Below are 27437 nucleotides of genomic sequence, written 5' to 3'. Positions count from 1 at the left end.
ATATTTCAGAAAAACAGAAACATCTTGGTGGGGGAAGGAGCAGCTTGGGCAGTTCTTCTTTCAGGCATTTTCAATCATGAAAACCTTTGATGATGGGGCCAGTTCACCCAAAAAAAAAAATGGCGACCTCCCATGTATATAAAGCACCTGATCACTTTAAAAAGGGAACCTGTCACCAAAACAAAGACACGTGTTAAAAGCCTCATATGGACGCTGCCGGATTTTGACTGCCCCCGTAGCATCTGAAGCGACACGTCTTCATCCCCGGCGGGAATGACATCTCTGGTCTGGAGCTAGAATCTGGCATACAGCATAGCAGCTTCCATTGGGGGCTTTTCACACAGCAATTCCCTTTAAAGTATAGATACCCGTTCTGTGTCAGCAAAGCATGTAATTCGCTTTTTTTTTATAATTTTTTTTTTTTTTACTGATCCCCTTAACAAACGCATATCACAAAAAAATTGTATTTGGTTTAATGATCTCTTCAAAGAAGCAAATAAAATAAAAAGTGCAAATGACATGGAACGCATTTGTGGTAAACTTCAAGGCTTATCGGAGGAACATATCAATTTGATTCACACAAAGCGGGGGGGGGGCCTCGGCCCGGTTGACATTTCGTATTTGCGTGTGATTCAAAAAGGCACATATGTTCATGAAGTTACATCATGTTCCACACTGCTATTGTAACTTGGGCTCGGGGGCCCAATAAATAGAAATTTTAGATTACAATGCTAGGACCAGGCAATAATATCCAATACAGAGTCATTATTTTTTTTTTGTGTTTTTCATTAGCTTTCTGTATGCAATAATGGATAATCTGGCATATAAACTGTAGTTCAGGCAAACGTTATAGCCTCAGGTATGTAACAGAGGGCCAAGCTTAATGTTAAATAGAGTCCATTTGATTTCCACGGCTGGTGGCTGCAACACGACAAACAAAAACAAAAAAAAGGGTGAAGGGAGAGGGTAGACAAAAAAAAAAGTGGGGGAGGAGAGGATAAGAAAAAAAAAAAGGAAGTTTATTGAAAAAAATAATATATATACACACAGGTGTAACAGAGGTATTTGAATCATCAAATATGGAATGTTTTAGAAATATTTAAAATAAATAAAGTATAACAATATTAACCGGTGCTCTGTCCAGCACAGCTAAGTAAATGCCCTCTTGTTTTTTATTTTTTTTTATTTTTGGACAGGTCGTCTCACGGGTCACACCCATGGAACCCTGTCTTGATTTCGACCACCACATAGTGGCCGTCGTTTTGGAATTAACATTAGTTAGTTATAGTGCTTCAGTACGAAATGTAGTTTCTTCCAGGTTTTTTCACTCTCCATTTTCATCTCTTATTTCTTTAATAATGGCTATTAAATTTTGGAGTCCGAAAATGTAGCCGGTGTCTAGGCCTTCGTGTACAACGCTGTCTTCCCTGTAAAATTTGCAGGTGGTGTGCGCAAAGTCTATCATCCGCACGTCGACCGTGCTGCTGGAGCTGTGTTTATTACTAGAAGGTTTGTAGGCGTAGGCCCCCGCCGATTCGTCCGAAGACTCCTCCGACAAGTCCCCCAGATCTTCGGGGTCTGAGTCCATGGAAACTTCCTGTAACTCCTTCCCATCGTAGATGATGAGCAGGGAGCTGGAATAAAACCGGTAAGACTCCTGTTTTTCTAAAACCATTTTGAGTTCTGTCAGTTTTTTAAGGACAGGGTCTATCAGTTCCCGGCGTAGGATTTTGCCATTGTGAAAAAACTGGTAAAGTGCTTCTTTAAAACCCTGAACCGAAAGCTTCCTGCCGTGGTATTTGTTCATAAACATTAACTGCCCCGTCCCAGCTTGATAGACCTGAAAGGAAAGTGGGAGAACAAGGTCGTTAGTTGGGCTATCTGGACTATTCAAAGTGCACAATAATCAATCTAAGTAACATTTCATGACAAGGCTCTTATGAAAATGTAGGTGTTTTGCAAGGTTTCCATCATTTAATTCCCAAAATGCTTCTACTAGCCTGAACTAAAACCTCCCTTTTGTTTTCAGCCAAGGGAGCTGCTCTCTTGGCCCCGGTTTGATCTTCATCTGTCATGGTGATGCACATGTGATCAGTTATCACTTTGATGGTTTCACAGTTTAGTTGAAAGCACAACCAAATATGACAGCCCCGGGGATGTAACCATTTTTTTTTTTTTTTAAACTGTTAAATCGAGTTTAGTTTCGCTTCAATGTAGTATCTGGCAATCCTGCCCTTAGTGTATTACTTTATTTCTGATGGTGAGCCAACCATGCTATCCAACCTCTATTGAAATGGCTGATCCCTCCAGAGTTGTCGGCACCCCAGTGCTTTTCTGCTTTATTAGTATGTGAATCCTCTGCTCAGGTCAAACACTTCCTCTCACTATGCATGTGCTGCCTGAGCTCACAGCACGATCTCTGCTCAGAATCGCATACCTCCTCCAGTACATAAAGCTCCTCCCCATCTCTACAGGCCCTTTAACCATTTGCCTACCAGGCACTTTCACCCCCTTCTTGCCTAGGCCAATTTTCAGCTTTCAGCGCTGTCACACTTTGAATGACAATTGCGCGATCAAGCGAATACATTTTTATAGGGAGAGGGAGAGAGAGAGAGAGAGGGGGGGGGGGGGAGAGAGGGAGAGAGGGAGAGAGAGGGAGAGAGAGAGAGAGAGAGAGAGAGAGAGAGAGAGAGAGAGAGAGAGAGAGAGAGAGAGAGAGAGAGAGAGAGAGAGAGAGAGAGAGAGAGAGAGAGAGAGAGAGAATATATACTGGCAAATAAGTAACTTTTCTCCTGCACTGATGGTCAGCGGGTGCATGGGGGGTGGAGCTAGGAGCGCCGTCTCGCGCTCCTTGCTCCAGAACAGGAGGATCGTGGCTTCTCTGTAAAAAAAACACAGAGCAGGCAAGTATAACCTATATATTATTTTAATAGGGGGACGCAGAAAGCTTTACAATCACCAATATATACCTCAGCTCAAGTGCTACAATTTCATATAAGCTTTACCACGTTGATGTAACTTTAGATGTCACTTTACAATTCTTTAAAATAACAACACGTGGTGATCCTGCCATTAGGGCCCCTGTTCAGTCACATTCTGCCAATGGGTGACTATATTGCTCCTCTGTTATCTCTCTGTCAAACAAACATACAACGGACAAAGACTACAGGGGGCCATGCCAAAACATGTTGTGCAAGCACAATCCTTTATTACTAGAAGGAAACCAGTCCAGAGCCACGATGTGCAGCTGTCACTGGAGTTCATGTAAAGAAGTGTCTAGTAAATTCTGGAGGAGATCGGCACCACTGAGATTCAGCAAAGGAGGAAAAGTTGAGACGGTATGAAAGAAGAAAAAAAAAAGAAGAATGCCAATTAAATGATGACACATGGGTGCTTTAGCAAACTGTTTGTCATACCGTTCGTGTAATCGCTCACTTTCCAAAGGAACCTGTCTAAAAAACAATATGACAGCTGGCACCACTGACATTTAGTTATGCCAGCACTGGGGCGGTCATCCTCCTAGTAATATTGCAGCACAGGAGGAGGTGGTGGTTTCATTTTTATGTGTTTTTTTTGTGAGAGGCAGATAATAGACTAAAGAGCCAAGACCAACCCAGGTTACTCAATACATGGGAACATTTTGTAACCAGCGCTGTTTTCCAAACTGTTATATTAAATATGAAACAAGGAGACCAGCCGGTGTTTACACAGGGCTTAGACAATTGCACTCAGTGGAGTCTGGTATTCTCCAGGCTGTCATCCCCGGGTGCACAATGTCCAAACACAACCAGTGATTTTGCTGTGATGTCCTCCCCTTCGGATGACAAGGGTTATAATCAACCCTTTCATGTTGCAGGATCAAATCATTCTGCTCCTAATGAGATATAAACAGGGTGCCCACCTCAGCTTTCCATTACTAAGTGGCTTAGAAGGAAATACAAATAGATTTACTTCAAGTAAAAAAAAACAGCTATAATTTCCCACCAGACTTGAATATATTGGACATTATTAAGGGAATAAGAAAACACAATTCCCACGGCCGTTCATACAACAATGCTAATCACCATTTTCATCTAGATCTTCTGTACAACCTTCCCCCCCCCCCCCCCCCCCCCCGCGTCTTACTCTGGAAAAGCCACTTCCCTCCTTTTATAAGAGAACACATGGGGGGGCATATAAAGCAGTGAATGTAACATTCACCAGTCAGTGAAGGCAACCTGTAATTTAAAATTGATACTAAACACACACTGTATAATTTACATTGTCCCTTCTATGTCTGTATATGGATGATGGCACGATCATTTTAATAAAAAAAAAAAAAACATCCAAGTACCCCTTTCCTAATCTATATACAGCGGTCACATGACCCAGATCTTTCCCAGTCTGTCTGCAGGGAAACCTAAGCAGGAGGAGCTTCTAGTCCTCTGCTGCTGGTCACATGTTCAAAAAACAAAAAAAACAGGCTGTGTGACCCCCCTCTAGCCTGTGTCTTAGAATACGAGGAAGGTGAAGCCTCCATCAATCTACATGTAATATCCCCCCCTCCCCATTGTGTTTGGCTGGTTAGTGGGCAAGGAGGAGGAGGAGGAGGGAGTGGGCTGTCATTTACCATAATACACCCACATGTATGACTATAGTCACATGGTCTTCTGAGAGAAAATGCTCAGCATAGAAACTCACTGAAAACTGAGCATGTGCAGAGTTGCCACTGCAAAATCCCTAGCTGAATTAGGGACAGAAGGGGGAGATAGAGATAAGAAGGATCAACCAGGTTTTTTATTTTTTGCAGAATACAGAAAACAAAATCTCAGAGTGACCGAGTATGAACAGCACGGAATACACCATTTATTGTTTATTTTTTTTAGGATGTGGGTTTGGGTGAGACTTTAAAAAACAAGCACCGGGAAGATTCACATGTAATTAAGGTTTGGTGAATGTGACATTCACTTCTTTATAAATATACCCCATATATTTTTATGGGGCTGCCATGTGTCTGACATGCGTGTGGATTAGTAACCAAGCAATACAAAAACCTACACATTTTCTACACTTCTCTCATTGTACTAGAAAATGTGTTTTTGTTGATGCCTTTGTACCTACCTACAGCAAAAAACTGTTCTAACCCTTACCTACTCGATCCAGTTAAAAAGCTTTGGCTGGAGTTATGACTTTGTCCCAACTGACACAAATGGGACTGCCAGCATGGGATGCATGGAACACCTTGCATAGGTGTACAGTTAAATAGGACCTTCAGCCATTTTTTCATCTTTCCATCTACTAAATCTTCTGCCCTTGTTGTTGTTTTAACTTTGGATAGTAAAACATTTTTTTTCTGCCAGTAAATCCCTTATACAGCCCACTTCCTGTTTGTCTGGTCATTAGCCTAGGCTTATGACATCATGCACAGCTCTCACTCTCCCTCTTGTGAGAGTTTGCCAGGAAGGGAGGGGGGATGAGTCATAAGAGGACCAATGAACATTTGTGTGTGTCTGTGTAAATCCAGGAAGTGAACAGGCAGCAGCTTCAGCTGCCCACAGTTAAAACGGCTGCAGCCACTTAGTGGAGGGAGATTTCGCCAGCATATTTGGCAGGTACAGGATCACAGTATATATAAAATAATATGCAAAGTGGTTGGAGAGAAGCTTCAGAATGGCAAAGATGTTTTTATTACAAATGATGTGAGCGGACTGCAGTTCCTCTTTAAGTACGCCCAGATGAACAAAGCCTTATAAGTTTGTGTTTGCTGAGCAATTACTGATGGTGGTAAGTCTATAGCAGGGTTTCTCAATCAGGGTTCCCCCAGAGGCTACTAGGGGTTCATTGAGCAATGAACAATTTCTGCTTCTCAGATAAGTTCCCACTGACACTATTGATCTTTTTAGCGATCTATAAGGGGTTAATTCTTCCCAATGACCACAAGTGTAAGTCCCCATTCACACCTAGGCGTTTTGTCGCCTGTAGTGTGCCGCCGCCAGAGGGCTGGAAACACATTGCCCTCTATGGAGATGGTTCACATCTCCACGCCGAACGCCTGCCAACTGAAAAAAGGTCCCGGACCTTTTTTTCAGGCGGCTTTCGGCGTTCGGGGACCATCTCCATAGAGGGGCACATCCAGGCGGACAATCGCAGCGTTTTGTCGCCGCAAATCGCGGTACAAAACGCCGCTATTTGCCGCCGCAATTCGCGGGACAAAACGCCGCGATTTCGTCCGCCTAGATGTGAATGGAGCCTAAGGAGCGTTCTTCCTAATGACCATCATACCAATGTATCTTGGACTATATAGTCATTTTTATAAAGGGTTCCCTCATACCAAAACGTTATTTCAAGGGTTCCTCTGTGTTGAAAAGGTTGGTAAAGGCTGGTTTATAGGCACCTTTTTTAACACAGAGATCAGCAACTTGCTAACAAGTAACAAGGGCAATGTTCAAATTTTCCAAGTCTTAATAGAAATCAGTCTCAAAAATATTCCAATTGCACACCTTCCTGGAGAACGGCCAATAAGAAAGGAGGGTGCTGAAGCGATTACCAGCTGGGAACTGGAAAGGCAATCATGCAGATATATCCGCCACACACCGAGGATCATTTAGAAAAACGTCCAAAAAAATTTAATGCATAGAAACGATCACAAAAAAAAAAGCAACATTTCGAAGTCGCACAGGACCTCTTCGTCAGGCAAGTGATACAGACATAATGCAACACAGTGATATATATATACAAATTGGTGTCTGTCTTTTATATATATCACTGTGTTGCATTATGTCTGTATCACTTGCCTGACGAAGAGGTCCTGTGCGACTTCGAAATGTTGCTTTTTTTGTGATCGTTTCTATGCATTAAAATTTTTGGACGTTTTTCTAAATGATCCTCGGTGTACTGATTTGCTTAATAGAAATCAGGGGATATAAAAATGCTTAAAATACAATCGTATCATGAACTACACACCAACTATACTATATGGCGGTAGAGCTTGGGTGAGCTTTCCTCTTGCTACAATCATATCATGAACTAAGAATTAGCCAATGAAAAATCCCAGCATACTCTGTGGCCAGCTTGGAGAGCATAGAAAGCTGCTTTTATAGCACTGGTAGACCCCGGCTAGCAATATGATAGAACAAGCAGTCTGTATTCATGTGAACAAAGTAATCTTTTTTTTTTTTATTATTTATTGGAAACTCACCTGCATCCCACAAACACGAACCCCAATGATTGCAGATGTGCTTTGCTGACACTTCTGGATCTGGTTAGCTTTTTTCTCCTCCGATGCGTCGTCCCCATGCTGTCGCGTGCCCATCTTCAGGTCAAGGACGCATGGTACTTGATACCGACATGTCAGGTTTTCCAATAAGATGAATTCTGATTAGTTAAAGAACATACACAACTTTTTGTCATGACTAATCTAAGGTCTTTTATCATAACCAATACTACAAATTCCTGCTGGAGCAGAGTGAGCCTGAGTTAGATACTTCTAAAGCAATATATTCTAGATAAGCTATCATTTAAAAACACATTTCTCGGATACAGATTCCTTCCGCTAAGAAGCAAATTGAAAAAGAAGTGTTCAAAGAAAACCTTTTATATGGCAATAATGCAGATTACTGATACTCTGAGTGTGTATACAAAGACGCATTTGTTCTCCGGGTTGGAAATAAATCTGGCTATTATAGGAACAGTAAACAACTAAGTCTTTTATACTCCAGAGTTACAAGACTTTCAAAAAGAGATTAGAAACTTCCACTCTATGGATTTTATGTCAGTAGATGATCTGTTGGCAACTGGCTCTTTGCTGCTGCCGCTTTGTGTATGTCCAGACAAGACTCAGACCCATGTCACCTGTCAATGGTATTACAGAAGATTGAACCTCAAAGTTACAGAAAGACACAGACATCTTAGTACGAGAGGAGAACATTGGAAGTGACACGAGGCATTTAGATTTAATCAGCTTTTACTTCCCAGTACCAAGTCTAATCACCAGACTGCTTAAGATATGATAAACAGAGATTAAACAGACTACAGAGTCACCTTTGCTGAAGGGTGCAAACTCTGCTACGTGCAAGACAGCGAGCGAGCAGTGACAGGGTGCAAAAGGCGGGGAAAACTGGCTGATCCACAAGTAGTCAATCGATTAACGGGAACTCTCTCATGTATTACAAAAATCAATAAAAAAAAAAAAAAAAAAAAAAAAAAAAACAGTATGCACTATACTTCCACTGTTCTTCAGCAGCCACAGTCCAGAAAGTAAATACACATTACTACACACACTCAGCTTCTACTCTGAAAGACATACGTTAGACCCAGTTCACACTGGGGCGACTCAGCCGCCTGACAAGTCGCGTCCCATTGTAGTCAATAGAACCGTTCTAATAGGAGCGATGTAAGTCGCTCCGACTTAGAAAAAGGTTCTTGTACGACTTCTGGGGCGACTTGCATTGACTTCTATACAGAAGTCATTTTGCAAGTCGCATCTGAAGTCGTCTTCAGGTCGCCTTGCCGAGTTGCCCCCGAAGTCGTGCCGCCCTAGTGTGAACCGGGTCTTAGGTATTTATACTTGGACAAGGGAATGAAACGTTGCCGAAACCTCCGACCACGAGGAAAGCCTCCATATTTTACGACTAACAGACAGAACAAAATCAGTGCTTTTCTATACAGAAAGTTGTGCTCCATCCCAAGCATGTTTAAAGGAGAAGTACAGTCAAAGCTTGTTTTGCTTGTACTTCTACTGTGGATCACAGGAATATAGTTCGTTCTGCACTCCTGTAACTTGTTTTCAGCAGACAGAGGGCTGAAGCCCGCTGTTGGCTGATGCCACAGAACCGGTCCAGACTGGAGCAAAATCGCGACAATATGGTCATGAGCCATTTACAACCCAAGCCACCGAGAGCCAGAGCCAGCCGCTTCCCACCCATAGCAGAGAGCGGTGACTGAAAGTCACCAGCTCTCTGCTCAGGGAGCTCTGAAAACCAAAGTGATCAGTAGTGTTTGATTGCTCGGTTCTCAGTTTTAGAGCCGGCAGGAGACATGCATCATTGCTGCTTCCACCTAGGTAAATATGATTGTTAAAAAAAAAAAAAAAAATCATGCTTCTCTATTAAAACTACCTTCCCACCAACAGAAGCAGGCTCTTTAAAGAAATTGGCATTAAAAGGGGTTGCAAACCCTTGTGTTTTTTCACCTCAATGCATCCTATGCATTAGGGTAAAAAAAAAAAAAAAAACTTCTGACAGTGACCGACCCCCCATTTTACTCACCTGAGCCCTTCGTTGCCTCGGCCGTGACACGCTCTTCCTCTCTGCCTGGGGGTTCTTGGCTCTTTATTGGATAGATTGATAGCAGCGCAGCCATTGGCTCCCGCTGCTGTCAATCAAACACAATGATGCCGGGATTTTGGGTCTATACATGCAAATGGCTAAACTCGGGAGCGTGCCCGCAAGGTAACCCCATTGGGAGAATGCTTCTCCTAGGGGGTTTACCGATGCAAGAGCTGCCAGGGGACCTCAGAAGATGGTGATCGGGACCACACTGTGCAAAACGAACTGCACAGTTGAGGTAAGTATGATATGTTTGTTATTTAAAAAAAAAAACCCTTTAAATGAGCTTCCCGATTGGCTGTCACTGTGATCCCATCTCACCAACTCCCGACCGTTGCTAGGTGACCGGGAGCTGTTGGTGGCAGCACAGTCACCGTTCTGGGGTGCATAATTAAGTGTGCTCCCAGCATTACACAGCAAAACTGGCCAAATACATTTATGCAGAAGCAGCATAGCAGAAGGTCCACTTCGTTTGCTGCCACATATATGCATACAGCTGGCATTAAGAAGTTAATTTACGGCTGACTGGCTCAATTTAAAGCGAGTCCAGAGACAGGCCACAAAAATGTGAAAGAGTCAGGAGGGACTGCAGGAACCTAAAGTGTACATAAACACCAAATTATTATTATGTTTTAGTATGTTTTGCATCATGCCTCCATTGTACACATTTTTTTTTTTTTTTTAAGCAGATGGCTTTTAGTGAAATTATTGCCGAATTTCTTACTTGGAGATTATTTTTGAATGACAACGCAGAGTCGCTGCATTGCAATCAGCAGTGTCATTAGGCTGCTGTGCACGCTCTTTCGGCTGATCGCTAAGCTGCCCGATAGACAACCCAACATCCAAAACAAGGAGTGCATGCGGCAAGCTGACAATGCTGCTGCTAAATACAATGCAGTGGCTTGGCACTGTCAGCTTTAAAAAGAAGTTCTGTTACTGACAGGATCGCCAGGTAAGAAACTTTGAAAACAGACAGTGACAAAAATGGATTTTCTTTAGAAAACTGTATACAGCGAGACCTGATGCCAACCATTTATACACTGCGGATGTGAATAAGATTCAGGAGGATGGTATTTTTGATACAAAGGCTGAGCGCAAGTGCACAGGGGAATGGGGACACAAAAGAGTAACAGTAAGAAATTGGTTCACACACTGTAAGTGGCCATTAGTAGAAAAGGATACTGTATTGGTTCCTGTGTTTGGCGTTTTCCTTCATTCGCTGGAGCTGTTGCTGGTGGCATTTCATACTCCAAGGATTGTGCTTAAATTGCGAACTAACATTCCCTTTCTTCTCCACACTATAATACAAGACTTCAGATTTCTTTAACCATTCAAACTCTTCTTCTAGCATGTGGCTGTAAAAAAGAAAAAAGAGACATTTGAAGGGTATAGTCAAAACTTTTTTTTTTGCTATTAGCCTGGTTCAAAGTAGTAGATAAAATGCACTACTGCAGAAGAATTATTGCAAAATAATGTAAGTAATGGGCAACATATAAACTTAAATGTATGGTCTTGCTAAGTGCAGAAATAGATTATTACTCCAGCTGTATCTTAGCTACAAGTCTCTAAGAGACGTCTGAAGACAGTGGACAGCAAGGTTTTTTTTAGAAACTGGAGATCAACATTACCTGGCATACCTGACCACGAAACCATCTTAACATATACACCACCTGGGGTGCCCGACCATGAAACCATCTTAACATTTACACCACCTGGGGTGCTGGGCTATGAGACCATCTCAGCGTATACACCACCTGGGGTGCTGGACTATGAGACCATCTCAGCGTATACACCACCTGGGGTGCTGGACTATGAGACCATCTCAGCGTATACACCACCTGGGGTGCCCGACCATGAAACCATCTTAACATTTACACCACCTGGGGTGCTGGGCTATGAGACCATCTCAGCGTATACACCACCTGGGGTGCTGGGCTATGAGACCATCTCAGCGTATACACCACCTGGGGTGCTGGGCTATGAGACCATCTCAGCGTATACACCACCTGGGGTTGCGGACCATGTCACCATCTTAACATATATACCACCTGGGGTGCCAGACCATGAAATCATCTTAACATATACACCACCTGGGGTGCTGGGCTATGAGACCATCTCAGCGTATACACCACCTGGGGTGCTGGGCTATGAGACCATCTCAGCGTATACACCACCTGGGGTGCTGGGCTATGAGACCATCTCAGCGTATACACCACCTGGGGTTGCGGACCATGTCACCATCTTAACATATATACCACCTGGGGTGCCAGACCATGAAATCATCTTAACATATACACCAGCTGGTGTGCTGGATCATGAAACCTTCTCAATATACACATCACCTGGGGTGCCTGACCATGAAACTATCTCAGCATATACAGAGTATCCACAGTGCACTGAAACCAAAGCCAACTGAATGCTAATGAGCATTGAGCACTGCCTTATTTAGTCAGAATATATCACACCATTGCTACATAGCTTTGCTTGTTAAGCTATAACATTCCATTTAGAGGCAAATTAGCACCAGGGTAAGAATGTAGCAATGTTTTACCCACATGCTCTCCATTAGATCAGTGGTCTCCAAACTGTGGTCCATGGGCCAGATGCGGGCCTCTGCTTGCCTTTATCCAGCCCTTAGGGCCTATTATTTCTACCGACACCACTGATGAGGCACCAGTCCTTCCCACTGAAACCAATAATGGGCCACTAACCCCCCCCACCCCTCTCAACACCAATGGGGCACTATTCCACCCACTGACACCAACAATACTATTCATTCCACTGACACCAGTGATGAGGCACTATTACACCCACTGACACCAACAATGGGGTAATATTCATCCCACTGACACCAGTGATGGGACACTATTCCTCCCACTGACACCAGTGATGGGGCACTATTCATCCCACTGACACCAGTGATGGGGCACTATTCCTCCCACTGACACCAGTGATGGGGCACTATACATCCCACTGACACCAGTGATGGGGCACTATTCATCCCACTGACACCAGTGATGGGGCACTATTCATCCCACTGACACCAACAATAGGGCACTATTCCTCCAACTGATACCAACAATGAGGCACTATTTCTCCAACTGATACCAACAATGAGGCACTATTTCTTCTCCTACTGACCACAGGTACCATGTCATTTTCTTACTCTCTCTGACCATCAAACCCAAGGCATTGCCCAATACCACTGGAAATGTTCAACTTCCGATGGCCACACTCCAGCCCCCTAAAGTCTGAAGGACAGTAATCTGGCACTTTAAGGAAGTTTGGAGACCCCCCCAGTTAGATAATGACAACACTCAAGTTAAACATTAAACCACCTGATTTTTATTTTATTTTTTAATTACAAAAACTTGAAAACTTCACTCTACTGGTACAATCTTCAAGTTTTGGAGTCTTGCACACCTGTTGTGCCCGTTTTAAAGAGACACCAACTATTCCCTTTGTTTTTCTTATTTATTTGACATGATTAAAAATGTAACAGGAGGCGGCAGAAGATTGGTGGGGTTGTGGAAAATGGCCCAAATTTTTCCCAAAAATGCCCAAGGTGTATAGGAAGTAAGGGGCTGACTTCGCCTACCAAGCTCTATCTATAACTAAAATACCATTATTGGGGGGGGGGGGACCTAAATAGACTGCTTCCACTGGCTCACCTCTTGATTTTCTCCTCCTTCCGGTGCTGTCGAACTCTTTCCTTGGCAAGGTTGTCGTTCTCCAGCAGGAGGGCCTTCTTGTTAGACCACCTGAGCACTTTACTTTTTGGCTCGCTGCAGTCTGAATAGTCTACGTTTTCTAGGTTGTCTTGGTCCCGCTTTAAGGGATAGGCTATTAGGCATAGATTGCCATGTTCGTCCTCTTCGAAGCTGACCGACACCACACCTGCAGGGGCACAGAGGAGGGCACATTTAGAGAACAAAGTGGAAGGTGAAGTTTAATATGAAAAAAGGTTTTACAATGACAGCGGTTTGTGGTCTTACCCAATCCTTAGCACTTATCCTGTGACAGGCCCAACCTGATCTGCCAACCTAGCAGATATCAAAAAGCGGCTAAACACAGAAAAAACACCCGACACAGAAGAGACAGCATAATTCAAAAGGCACAATTGCTGTATGGAAGCATTTCATATTTAAAAAATAAAAATAAAAAAAAAAACATCCCCAACAAAAGCACAACACTGACAAAATAATAACAGGAGACAATTTCCATTTATTAAAATATTTATTGAAGTTAAATAAATATTCTTTTTATTGGTAGCATGTGAAATAAAGATGTAAAACAAACTTTATTTACATCTTGCAGCGAAACACCATGTGTTTCATATGCACTGCAGCAAAGCGAGAATAAAAAAATAAATAAAAAAAAGGCATTTAATGTCACACAACTATGAAGGGATCAAGGCATTAGATTAGGAGATGTGCAAGCGGAGCAAAATAAAAAAACAGGGGGAATAGACAAACAATACAGCAAAAACTACCTAAAATGCATCTATTCAGAGTCACCATAGCTTATAAACTTTTTTAATAGTATTAGTGAAAAGCGTCTTTATTTATAGTGTTATTAAACTGGGACGCAAACACACAAAGAAAACCTATCATCCATGGTGAACTCTTTTTTTTTTTTTTTTTAAAGCATCTTTTGCTTAGTACAGTAGTCTTTAGTGCACCCATTTTTTTTTGTTTTTGTTTTTTTATTTAATTTATTAGTCTTTAAGCCATTCAGCTGTTTTCCAGGAGTGCCATAAAAGTCCTCAATAGTCCTGAACTGTCCCTTTATTTTTGGTCCTAGTGTCTGCTGTACTTGCTGTCGCTCGCTTCCCTCAGGGCAGGCGGACCTGGGACTAAAAACAGGAGAGCTGGGGACAACAGCGGGCTGCTTTCAAGCACAAATGGAAGGGCTAAGGGTTAAAAAAAAAAAATTGTAGACGGCAACTAGCAAACAGCTTTCAGCTTTATCGCCGAGGAAAGTCAGGACTGTGTGGAGCCGTTTTCCTACTCTCCACCATAATCACAAACTAGAACACCAGAGAAAAAATTAATAAAAGAAAAAAATAATGGGGGAAAAAAAAAAAAAAACACAGCTTATACGTTTTTTACGGTAACATTTTAAAGTCATGGCTGCTTACCCGTGTGTTTGTTTGCAATAAATAGTGCAGTGACTCCATACCTGTACCACCCTGTTTACCTGTTCCATGTTCAAAAGACAGGACTGTACGGCTGGTAAGGACACCCCAGCAGCATTGTGTAGCGAATATATTATAATAATAAAAAAAAATGGCCATATCCCAAATCTCTGAATCACCTGCAATTAACGTTATTACTCAGGAACAAAGAATACTGACTCTGGAGCGCATAGCCCTCGTAGCGGGAACTCCACTTGCTTACTTGAGGTGACTCACTCCGAGGGAGTTTGCTGCAATCCTTTAATCCAAAAATACATTTTCATTTCCTCTGAAAGGGAAAGTATGTAGAAGGTACAGGAAATACTCGGCCTGTGCAGCTTTTTTTTTTTTCGTTACCATAACAGTTTAACCAAAACTCAAGTAAATCGAAGTTAAAAAAAGAAAAATAAATGTGGATTTTTTTCCACCTAAAACCAACCTCTTTTCGGCAGCCAGAGAAGAAAAGTAGGAGAATAAAATTGGGAGAGAGAAAGAGAAAGGAAACGGGACCAGGTTGTTTTAAAAACGCTGGTCTCCTGAGGTTTCACTTACCCACCGCAGTCTAAGGGAGACACAGGGCCGCAAGCACAGCTGTCTAAATTCTAAAGCTTTTTAGCCAGCCAAGAGACCCAATCGTAAATCTCCAACACACGCGCATCACAGCCTGTCCCTGACAACAATCAAAATATATGGAAAAAAAAAAAATCATTCCCATAAAACTGCTTTCGTAAAAAGAAAGAGCCTTCAGGAAAACAAGTCATGGCAAACATTTTATACAAGGACAGTGAAAAAAATAAAATAAATAAAAAGTGGTGACCCACCACAAAAAAATATAAAATAAATAAATGAGAACCTACCTTTGTACTGTGGTGTGAATTTTCGGATTTCGGCAGGGAGCGTTTCGTAAAACAGGTGCTCCCTTTGAATTAGAGGCTTACAGATGGTCTTGTCGTTAAAGCGAAGGACACAAGAATGTCCTCCGACCTGGTGTAAAAAAGGCTCGAGCAGGACTCCCTTTCCGTAGTGCTCCACTTCCATGGCTCCGAATGCTGGGCTCATTGTTACTGCACATTAGAGAGGGCGAGCCGCAAAATAGCTTCTCAGATCTGTCCTCCTTTAACGTGTGGCTTACCCGTTTCGAACGTCTCTGTCAAAACAAAATGCAACAAGAAAAAAGGTCCTTTTCGTTTAGTCAAATGTGAGATTCAGTCCGCGCGTGAAAAATAAATAGCTTTTCATCATTTCCTAAAACATAATCCACGGCAAGTCTCTCCTCAGACGGGAAAAATCCTCAACTGAGCTCCCAGGCTTGCAGCACCGAGACAAATACAGTGATGTCACGCAGGAGAAGAAAAACAATCTCGCTGGCTCCTCCTGCGTGACATCCAGCCAATCAGATAGGCATCTTGGGCAGGCTGGGAGGAGCCCCCAAGGCAAGCTGCAGAGACAAAAGAAGGTGGAGGAAAAAAAAAACATTGCTGCTCTCAGCTGTTTTTTTTTTCCCTTTCTAAAACATTGAATGTTGATGTGAAACAACAGCCAAAGAAACTTAACGCTTGATGGTATTCTGTTATGGGAGACCACGACCTGCAATACAGGGCAGTCTGGGAATAACACTAATATATATATATATATATATATATAAAAAAAAATGAAATTTACAATAGCCGTGACGTCAGTAAAAAAGTAAATAGCCCATTTAAATGTAATGAAATCAATAAAGCGGGCACAATAATTGCTGCTAAACATTGGGAGACCACCCCTGCATTACAGGGTGGCTGTATGATATACTGGTCAGTAGAAAGTGTAAATGTAATAAACATTTTTTAAACATCAAAAGAAGTAAAAGATTGTTAAATAAAATTATATATCTATATACACATACATACATAAAAAACAGATTTACTAAAGCACCCAGAATCTGGCGCAGCCGTGCATGGTGGCCAATCAGTTTTTAACTTTTGCTTTGACAATAAGTGGCAGTTCACGCGTACGCGCTGCAGATTCCGCACCACATCCAAAATGCAACCAGTTCACGCAAACAGCTGCAGGGGTGTACATTAAGTTAAGGATACCCTGAAATCAAGTTGCAAAGTGCAGTGCGATTTGCAGAATCTGATTGCATGGGGGAGAACACTTAATGCAATTCGATTCTGGTACAGCCAAAAAAAAAAGGGGGGGGGTGGGTCCTGCATGTTTTTGGTGCGATTCGAGCCATACAGAACAACGGCTCAAACCGCACTGCTGAAGAATCACATGTGATATGATCAGGAATGCAGTGCGATTCCTGTTCAAAATTGCATGAGGTTCCCGCACCGCATAGTGTGAACCGGTGAGCTGACGATATGGTTCCAGCTATCGAGATGGTTCCTGTAAGGACTGCGCAGGCGCAATCCTTGCCGACGGAAATCACCGAACCTCCAGGGCGACGTGGAATTTGAGGTAAGTGGCCAGTCGGCCTCACGTCCTCGCTACGCTCGCTCGGCCCTAACCATCCTCCAATACACGGGGATGTTAAGGAATGAGCCTGGATGCCGGCCAAGGTTCGGAGATTTCCGTCGGCAAAGAATTGCGCCTGCGCAGTCCTTACAGGAACCATCTCGATAGAGGAACCATACCGACAAGTCACCGGCACTATAATTGGAAGCCGGTTTCTATGCAGAGCTGCGCCAGATTTTGTACTTGCCAGTTTAAGTAAATCAACCCCATAATGTTAATAAAAACAAGGCGATTTAATCTAAAACACACAAAGGTGGAGATTTACTAAACCTGGAGAGTGCTAAATCTGGTGCAGCTGTGCATGGGAGCCAATCAGCTTCTAACATCGGCTTGTTCAGTTAAAGTGGTTGTAAACCCACTATTTGGACTTTTACCTACAGGTAAGCCTACAACAAGGCTTACCTGTAGGTAAGGAGAATATCTCCTAAACCTGCACGGTTTAGGAGATATTACCCCCGCAATGCGGGCGGCGCATGCGCAGGGGGGACTCCACGGCTGAAGGACCGGCATCGCCGGACCCTGCCGATTTTAAATCTCCCGCGCGCACGCGCGGGAGTGACGTCATCGCCGCTCCAGCCAATCACAGCGCTGGAGCGGCGATACCCGGAAGACACGCCGGAGCAAGATGACATCCTGCTCGGCGTGGACCAGGTAAGTGGTACACACCTCGTTCCGAGGTAAGTATTTCATAATAGGCTAGTATGCGATGCATACTAGCCTATTATGCCTTTTGCATTGCAGGTTTGGGGGAAAAAAAAAAAGTTTATGCGGTTTACAACCGCTTTAAGCTTTCACAATAAAACCTGGAAGCCGATTGGTTTCTATGCAGAGTTGCGCCAGATTTTGTACTCTACAGTTTTATTTATTAAATCGCCCCATAATGTTAGTATAAACATGGTGACGTTGTCAAAACACACAAAGAAGATTTACTAAAACTGGAGCACTAGGAATCTGTTGCACCTGTGCATGGTATCCAATCAGCTTCTACAATCAATCTTTGACAATAAACCCTGGAAGCTGATTGGTTTATATGCAGAGCTGCACCAGACTTTGCACTCTCTCGTTTTAGTAAACAACCCCCCAAAGGGTTTTTAGCAAAGAAACTAATAGAAAATCAAGCAGAGAACACTATACTTTATTTTCTGTAACATATATCACATCAGGGATATAATGGCAGATGATATACATTTTCTGTATTTGAAATAAATGATAGCATGCATTTTTTTACTACTGCTACAATAGAGGAGATCTTTAAAAAAATAAAACGCGTGTCTAATTTACTAGCATTTTTATTTTGTCCTTCTTAAAATGCTACACCATTATTATTTTTTTGTTATGATCATTCATGATGTATCCTTTTCAATGTTAAGCTGTGAAGTTGCTATGGGTATTAATAAAATTCTTTGCAAAAAAACAGAAAAATATGCAGCATTTAGCTGAATTACTTGTTAAAAAATAATAACTTCTTAAAAAGATACACAGTGCTAAGATATCCAGGATCCATGCTCCGATTTCTACACATTTTACCAGCAGAGGGCGCTGTAGGCCGTTTTGTCAGTCGTTCGGGCCAAGGCTGATCTAGTTACTGTATATTCATTTGTTTAATCCTGAAATGACATTGGGTTTCTTTTTCTCTCTAAAAGAATTATGGAAAGCTGTAGGATCATCTATATTTCGTGCTACAATTGTGGCAAAAAATTGTGACTGCAAATGCTTTTGGTTCTGTGCCAAGATTTTCTTTTGGAGCAGAGAGAGGCCCAATCAAAAACGCTCAACAAAAAAGAAAAAAAATAAGCTATAAAAGAAAAAAAAAAACGAGCGTCTGCAGCTCTTGCTGCACATCACTCTGTAATTGGTTTCTTCTGCAAATGTTTTTGACATTTTGCTTATATAAATTGTATAATAAAATGTGTACAGGTAGTCCCCAGGTTACAAACATCCGACTTACAAATGGAGGGAGACAACAGGAAGTGAGAGGAAATCTCCCCCTAAGAAGGGACATTCACTCACTAAGAAGCTTAATCACACAGGGGCAACTTGGGATCTGACTTGAAGTCGCCCCAAGTCGCACTGTTGAGAAAAGCAATTGAAGTGAATGTCTTAATGTACACTACTGAAGTCGCTCCGACTTCAGAAAAGATTCCTGTACTGCTTCAATCGGACTTCTAGGCGACTTGTATCCATGGATTTCAATGGAAGTCGCCTCAGAAGTCGGATCACTGTCTTTACTGCAGCAAATTTTCAGGAAGTGAAAATAGTTTATAGGGAAAACCCCCCCCCTCCCACAGAGCTGTTTCAAGTTTGATTGGCCACTGGAAAGCCTCCTGTCCTGGAGGCGACTTGAAGTCGCCTTGTAAGTCGCCCCATGTCGCCCTGTGGTGTGGGCTCAGGTCGCCTCCAAAAGAGTCGTGTTGCCCCTGTGTGAAAGGGCGCTAAGAGTCTTCGTGGGTAAAAAGTGTCTCCACTGAAGCTTTATCTAATCACTAATCACCCCCCAAAATATTTTCATTTTTTTTTTTTTTTTGTAGTTCAATTATTGGAATATATTTAGAGAATGATGCTCCTATAAGGGGATCCACTGACAATAAACTCTCATCAAGGCTTTATAAAAACCCGTTGAACCTAAACTATTATCTTCCTACCTAAGGCACTTAAATATTGACTGTTCAATCAGACTGACAAGAGAAGAGTACTGCTGAGGCGGCTGTGATAATTGAGCTCTTCTCCTTAGAAGGGTTATCAGGTTCACCCAGCTAAACATACACAGGGATCAATAATAAAGAAGAAAGTCAGAGCAAAGTAACAGCAGGTTTGCTTCAGTAGTCAAGGCAAAGAAGGGTAAACCTGGCCATACATGAACCAAAATATGTGCAGTTCAGCAGGGACCGGCTGATCCATGTATGGGCCGGCTGATCCATGTATGGGCCGGCTGATCCATGTATGGGCCGGCTGATCCATGTATGGGCCGGCTGATCGGGTCTCTATTGATCAACTTGGGTACAAACAGCCAGTTGGATTTATTTACTTTCTATTACTGCTGGTAGCAATAGTCGCTAGCAGCTGGCAATGTGTTCTGCCGGTCAGGAGGCCTCCCTGTGTGGTGGGGTGGTACTGCCTGCCGAGCACAATGGGGGTATTTTGCCACGACATGTACAACCCTGAGCAGTTCTATGCCATCTTCTAGGTGGGTGGTCAAACCGCAGCTCAACCGCCTGTTTTTAAAGTGAAACCCGTTGGTGATTTTTACCTACAGGTCATTCTATAATAAGGCTTGCCTGTAGGTAAAAATGTATATCTCAAAACGTGCAACATTTAGAAGATATTCACCCTGAATGCAGCCAGTTGCGTCACTGGCGCATGTGCTCTGAAGGTCCAGCATACCTTGGTAGACCTTCAGAGCTTTGTGATGGAACCCTGGGCTCCTGACGCCATTGCAGCTCCGGCCAATCACATAGCCGGAGCCTGCAAACCTGGAAGAAAGACCGGGAGAACGTCAGCCCTCTCAGCAGCAAAGTGAGCTTCCCCCTTTGTGTGGAGCATCGCTTTCAGTAGTGACGCTTTGGTGGTATTGGGGTACATCTCTGCCACTGCTCTCCCCTCAGAGAACCCCTAGCTCTGGGGGTCCCACAGATCCCAGGAAGAGAAAGGCAGCATTAGGACTTCTTCTGGCTGAGACACTGAAATTAAATAAAACGTGCAAATGCATGGAATGGATCTATTAAAGTGGGAGCAAACTCCCATTTCTGACTTGTACCTATAGGTAAGCCTATAATAAGGTTTACTTATTAGGTACTGCAAATATCTCCTAAACCTGCACAATTTAGGAGATATTTACATTACATGCAGCCTGATGACCTCACTGGCGCAAGCGTTTTGAAGGAACGGCCACCCGGGCCGTTCTTTAGTCCTGTGCCGTAAACGGCTGCTCCCCGCGCACATGCCCGGGAGTGATGTCATTGCGGCTCTGGCCAGTCACATAGCCGGAGTCCGCAAACATGGAAAGAAAAGCAGGTGAATGTGGAAGCGTCTGCAGCATTCACAGTGCAGCGCTGGAATGCTTCGTCTTCAGGTAAGTTTAACATAATGTGCTAATATGTGATGCACACTAGCACATTATGACTTTACCTTGCAGGTGAAAAAAAAAACAAAAACAAAAAGACAGCCAACGGTTTACTACCTCTTTAGGTAGAGTTTGTGTCCTGTGTATCTGTTCCATGCAACTACATATTTATTAGATTGTAAGCTCTTATGAGCAGAGCCCTCCTAAGGCCCCTTTCAGACGTCCGTTCCGCCTGTCCGTTCATTACAAGTCCGTTAACGGACTTGTAATGAATCCCTATGGGAACGCGTCCGTTAGCGGATTGAGCATCCGCTAGCGTCCGCGTCTGTCGGGATCTGGTTTTCGGACGGAAGAAAACCCTATTTTTCTTCCGTCCGGCGGAACGGAACTGATGCAGACGGACAGACGATCCGTCTGCATCCGGTTCCCCATAGGGCAGAGCGGAGCTCAGACAGGGCGGTCCCTGCACTGTGTGCGGGGACCGCCCTATCCGCCGACAGCTCAGCAGGGATCCCCGCTGAGCCCACGGAGCGGACGAAAGAAACTGAAGGGACGTGTGAAAGAGCCCTAACCCTCTTGTATTGTAACTGTTATGTTTCCCTTTATATTGTAAAGCGATGAACTGTTGGCGCAATATAAATCCTGTAAAATAATATTTCAATTCCATAGATCTAAACATCTATGCCCCTTACTGCATCCGATTTTACCTCAACCAAACGTTACACAGTTCCCCTGACAGATGCTTCTATTCGGCCACAGCAAGCGCACAGCGCTCTGAGATCATTAGAAGTACATAGAAAACACAGAAGAAGAAGCAGAGAAGAAAACATGAACAGAAACAAGTGCCGGCCACACCCTGCTGACTCTCAGATGAGATCATTAGCAGGCTCACGGTGACGTGACACATTCCAGCTTTCCGGCTGCTTTGTTGCTTCAATCCGTTTCCAGGGCCAGAGTCCCTCAGATAATTAGGGATTCAAGAAAACATTACTGGAGCCAGGTTTTATACACAGCACTTGCTTTACATTTTTAAAGAGCATTCTAGAGAGAAGGATTCCAACAAGTGGAGCGTAACCTACACAGACATTCTACAGCTGCAGGTGTCAGTTTAGGACAGCCAATGTCAACCACAATTCCTCCCATTAGGGGTTCACTTAGCTACTGAATCTGTAAGGCCCCTTTCACTTGAAGGGTCTGATCAGTTCTGCCTGCCTGTTTTTCAGGACCTGATCTGACCCTCCATTCACCCCTATGGACCAGAAAAACGGACTACAACCGCCTACCTACGATTCCCAAATGGCTTGGAAATTACAAAAAAAAAACACACATGAAAGTAAATCCACCTTCCTCCATCTGTCCATTTACAGTCAATAGAGGGAAATGAGCGGACACAGACCTGTCATCCGCCCGCTCTACTCCAATCAGTAGACAGATCCCCTGCTGATCAAAAAAAAAAAAAAAAAGAGTCCACCCCGTGTGAAAGAGGCCTAAGGGAGGCATTCTTCCCAGTAACCAATGTAATAGACATTCTTCTCACTGATCACCAATGTAAGGGACATTCTTCCCACTGACCACCAATGTAAGGGACATTCTTCCCACTGATCACCAATGTAAGGGACATTCTTCCCACTGATCACCAATGTAAGGGACATTCTTCCCACTGATCACCAATGTAAGGAACATTCTTCTCACTGATCACCAATGTAAGGAACATTCTTCCCAGTGATTACCAATGTAAGGAACATTCTTCCCACTGACCACCAATGTAAGGAGCATTCTTCCCACTGATCACCAATGTAAGGGACATTCTTCTCACTGATCACCAATGTAAGGAACATTCTTCTCACTGATCACCAATGTAAGGGACATTCTTCCCACTGATCACCAATGTAAGGGACATTCTTCCCACTGATTACCAATGTAAGGAACATTCTTCCCACTGATCACCAATGTAAGGGACATTCTTCCCACTGATTACCAATGTAAGGAACATTCTTCTCACTGATCACCAATGTAAGGGACATTCTTCCCACTGATCACCAATGTAAGGAGCATTCTTCCCACTGATCACCAATGTAAGGGACATTCTTCCCACCGATTACCAATGTAAGGAACATTCTTCCCACTGATCACCAATGTAAGGGACATTCTTCCCACCGATTACCAATGTAAGGAACATTCTTCCCACTGATCACCAATGTAAGGGACATTCTTCCCACTGATTACCAATGTAAGGAAGGTTCTTCCCACTGATCACCAATGTAAGGACTAACTTTTCTGACAATCACTATATAGGGACACATCTGCTTTTCTGTCAATTATAATATTTGTTTCATTTTGATGAAAAAAAGAAAAAGGAGTAGCCCAGGGTATCACACTCTACATGCCTTAGGCTGGCTTCACACTGCTGCATTGCAGATTGGCCACAGGTGTATCTGCAGTTTTGTGTGCTTTTTCCATGGTTTTAGCCACAGCCCCATAGACCTCTATTAGGTTTCGTATTTTCTGAAAGTGCACCAAAGATGCAGCATGCAGGACTGTTTGTGTGCTTTCAGAAACTGCACAACCCAACAGAAATTCTATGGCACATGGCTAAAACCACAGCTACACCCACACTGCGCACTGTGATGCCGGCCTTATTCTATTATCTATTCTTATATCTCAATTTACAGTTCATACAAATGTATGTTGGTATAGTCATTTCTAGCAGAGGTTACCAGAGGCCTAACATTTATTTGAAGGGTTACTCTGTGTTAAAAAGGATTGAGAATGTCTGCTGCCTCTAAGAGCATTTAGAGGTTATTTCTTTCTACTCCGATAACCCCATTAGGCTATATCAAGGTCTGTGGGCACTGTGTGGCTCTGATCAGTTTATACAGGTGGAAGACTTCCAAATCTCACATGCCTCCTATGACTTTCAGAGCTTTTAATGGTGGGAGATGGGCACATACTGCTTGGGGATCTGGTTTCAGTGATTAGTTAAAGTGGATGTCTAAGCAAAATTTCAAGTGATATTAAAGTCTCATTTTTAGTGACAAAAAAACAAACATGTCTATACTTACCTGTTTCTGTGTGGTGGTTTTACACAGAGCATCACAAATCCCCCTCTTCTCGGGTCCCTCACCAGCACTTCTGGCCCCTCCCTCCTGCCCCCACAGCAAGCACCCGAACCAAGCCGCAGCTCCCTGTGTCCCTTCAGATACAGAGCTGCGGCTCCGCCCCCTTTCCCTCCTCATTGGCTCACTGACTTTGATTGACAGACGCGGGAGTCAATGGCGCAACGCTGCTGCAAAAAAATACCTGTTATTCTCCCATAAATCCTGGTGCTCCTAACTTCCTGCACTGTAATCTCAGGCAGTATTACATCCCTGCCTAGTTCACCTGTGTACTACATATCCTCTTCTCCCACATTTATGAAGATATGCAAATAATCTAAAATAAAAAAAAAGGGAAGAAGAAGGTTACCCCCTGTGCGGTACAGCCTTAAGGTGCTATTGTGCATTACATACATTTTGAAGGACTTGCCTGAAAAAGGAACCCTCGAGCGGCGTGCTGTCACCACTGTAGGCACTTCCATCTTCCCCTGGTCTTCCTTCTGGGTTTGTCTGCTTGGAGGGCCCGAGCTGACGTCACACAGCTCTGAAGGAACAGCACAGGTATGCCGTTCCTTCAGAACGCATGCGCCAGTGACGTCACCGGCTGCTGCTGGCTAGAAAATCTCCTACAACTATGCACGTTTAGAAGATATTCATTTTACCTACAGGTAAGCTCTATTAGAACCTTACCTGTAGGTAAAAATAACGAATGAGAGTTTACTACCACATTAAAGTATATGCTACCCATTTGGCGCTGGCCCTGTAAGGGGTTTGCCATGCTTGGAGCCAGACGGGGCTTATGGTCACATGACTACCGCGATTGGCTGTCAGCAAAGACCGACGCCTGGAAGAAGATACCGGCGCAAGTGATGGACTTTGCAGACGTGGGAACATTGGAACTAAGGCAAGTAGTTCTACCTTTAGTTAGTTCCACTTTAACAGAACTCTAAAGCAGAACTAAACCCATTGATTTAACTCATTCCTCACTAACATTCAAGGCATGCAGTCACTGATAACTAGCACAGTTGCTTGTGTTCACAACCAAACTAAAAATCAAATAACTGGTTTAATGTGCAGCACCATGGCAACTGCTGATCAAACAAAGGCTAAGATGGCAGATTCCTGTAAAGATAGGAGGGATTAGTTCCACTTTAATAACATTATAATAAAATAAATGGGAATTGATAAGCTGAATATGAAGCAGCTAACAAGAACAGCTTTTCCTGCTTTGAGCAGATAATGGCTGCATATACTATTGTAACTACATCAGTGTAGTCTTTCTAAATACAAGCAGTGGAATATTTGACAAAAAATAAAATGGAACTATATAAAAAGTTCTTCCTTCTTGCCAGCTGCAATCTGTGTGGATATTCTGTACGAAACAGAACGACAAATCAGAACAGGCTGCTTGGAAGCCTCTTAATATCTCATAGGAAAAACAAGACCGCCTGGCAAGAAAAACGACTCTGTGTTATTATACGTAAAATCGCGGACTTTTTTTTTGTTTTTGTTGAGGCCGAGCAACGAGATCAAATGGAGAGGACTTGTGAGAAGCGGCCAACAAACCCGATCTGGAGACATCTGCTTTTCGTTTAAGGGCACTGGAGACGGGGATGGCGAATCCTTTCCATAACACAAGACGTAATACTGGTACAAATAACAGACTCCCAAATAACTGAATCAAAACACAAGAGCTGGGTGAGATTCTGAAATACAATGCTGGGCTAATAGAGCAAAGAGGAAAACAGGGCATAAAAATGACCTGCAAGTGCATCATAAGGTTCTATTCCCATCTGTGGGTTCACAGAGCGCCTGGCGGGTTCACAGAGCGCCCATCACGCCTTAGCGAGTTCACTAATAACACCTGTCACACCTGCGGGTTCACAGAGCGCCCGTCACGCCTGGCGGGTTCACTAATAACACCTGCGGGTTCACAGAGCGCCCGTCATGCCTGGCGGGTTCACTAATAACACCTGCGGGTTCACAGAGCGCCCATCACGCCTTAGCGGGTTCACTAATAACACCTGTCACACCTGCGGGTTCACAGAGCGCCCGTCACGCCTGGCGGGTTCACAGAGCGCCCGTCGGGTTCACTGATAACTGTCACACCTGCGGGTTCACAGAGCGCCCGTCACGCCTGGCGGGTTCACAGAGCGCCCGTCACGCCTGGCGAGTTCACCAATAACACCTGTCACACCTTCAGGTTCACAGAGCGGCCGTCACACTTGCATTCATTATTAACCTCCGAGAGGTTCACCCCCCCCCCCCCCCCCCCCTTCATGACCAGGACATTTGTTTTTGCAATACGGCGCTGCATTACTTTAAATGACGATTGGGTACAGCGTTGCATGACCGCGACAAATAGAGCTTTCTTTTGGTGGCATTTGATCATCTCTGCGGGTTTATTTTTTGCGATATAAACAAAAAAGACCAACAATTTTGAACAAATATTTTTTTACTTTTCAATCTAAAAGATATCCAAAAAAATTAAAATCTAATTTCTTCATAAATTTAGGCCAATATGTATTCTGAATGAACTTGTAGTTCATTCACAGAACTCTGCGACTTCACTGTGTACGAAAACTGCCGATACGGGTAACTTCTCCCTGTACTGCCGTTACACCGATGGCTCGGAACGCCGAGCTGCGGCAGGAACGTGTTACACGTTCCACCTTGAAAACAGGTGCAACATGTTCCCGAAGGTGAAATTATTCTTTAAGCCCAGGTTCATACTGCCGCAGGATTGAAATCGTGTAAGTTCATCTGAACTCGCACGATTTCATTCCCGCATGTCAGTCTGGCGATTTCAGAGACAAGAGAGTGAGAGTGATAACACCAAAATTATCACACCTGTTCCCCATTCACACCTGAGACCTTGCAACACTAATGAGTCACATGACACTGGGGAGGGAAAATGGTTGTGCGGTTTCCTGCACAGATGTCTATTGAAATCGCACCTAAAAAATCGTCAGTTTTTGGGATTGGGACGGCTCCATTGCGGGCAATAGCAGCCGATTTGACATGTCAAATCACATTAAAGTGAACCAGGGCTAAAAAACAAATGAATTGTAAAAATACATACAAAGCTCAACGTCTGAAAAGCTGAAAAAGGCACATGAGCTTCTTTGGAACGTAGGGTGGTCCATCCAATTGAATGGGCCGCCCTATGCATGTTGTGTAAAAAAAAACGCACAAAAAAAAAATGTATATAGCCTACATTGTCAAAGAGTAATATTTTACTTCTAAGCAGAGTCAGTCTTTACCCCAAAAAGGCAATATCTGTCTGTCATGATTCCCAAATT

General features: G+C 43.4%; 1 protein-coding gene and 2 long non-coding RNA genes across 5 annotated transcripts in view; all 3 read right to left on the bottom strand.

Moving 5' to 3' along the window:
- Nucleotides 1-456: 456 nt before the first annotated feature.
- The window catches only part of IP6K2 (inositol hexakisphosphate kinase 2), a 54681-nt gene continuing 27700 nt past the window's right edge, over nucleotides 457-27437 (bottom strand). Inside the window, exons 2-6 of one of the 2 annotated variants that reach the window (XM_040358938.1) lie at nucleotides 15339-15628; nucleotides 12977-13202; nucleotides 10488-10660; nucleotides 7178-7353; nucleotides 457-1840 (exon numbers count right to left, since the gene is read on the bottom strand). In XM_040358938.1, the coding sequence (XP_040214872.1) occupies nucleotides 1325-1840; nucleotides 7178-7353; nucleotides 10488-10660; nucleotides 12977-13202; nucleotides 15339-15540 (1293 nt within the window). In that variant the 5' untranslated portion in view covers nucleotides 15541-15628 and the 3' untranslated portion in view covers nucleotides 457-1324. The remainder of the gene's footprint in view (nucleotides 1841-7177; nucleotides 7354-10487; nucleotides 10661-12976; nucleotides 13203-15338; nucleotides 15629-27437) is intronic. The other variant, XM_040358939.1, reaches the window with a different exon arrangement.
- LOC120945077 lies at nucleotides 10680-12056 on the bottom strand. Of its 2 annotated transcripts, none has more exons than XR_005750536.1 (3): nucleotides 11396-12056; nucleotides 11144-11311; nucleotides 10680-10975 (listed from the first exon to the last, which is right to left on the bottom strand). It is a non-coding gene; the product is annotated as an uncharacterized LOC120945077 (long non-coding RNA). The 2 variants fall into 2 exon arrangements; XR_005750537.1 differs by having other exon boundaries at nucleotides 11144-11479; nucleotides 11522-12056.
- On the bottom strand, nucleotides 24208-26186 carry LOC120945078. Its single transcript, XR_005750538.1, has 3 exons — nucleotides 26160-26186; nucleotides 26009-26058; nucleotides 24208-25928 (listed from the first exon to the last, which is right to left on the bottom strand). It is a non-coding gene; the product is annotated as an uncharacterized LOC120945078 (long non-coding RNA).

This window comes from Rana temporaria, chromosome 7 (assembly GCF_905171775.1).
Source record: "Rana temporaria chromosome 7, aRanTem1.1, whole genome shotgun sequence".
Taxonomy (NCBI): domain Eukaryota; kingdom Metazoa; phylum Chordata; class Amphibia; order Anura; family Ranidae; genus Rana; species Rana temporaria.
This window is presented reverse-complemented; position numbering and strand designations above follow the sequence as displayed.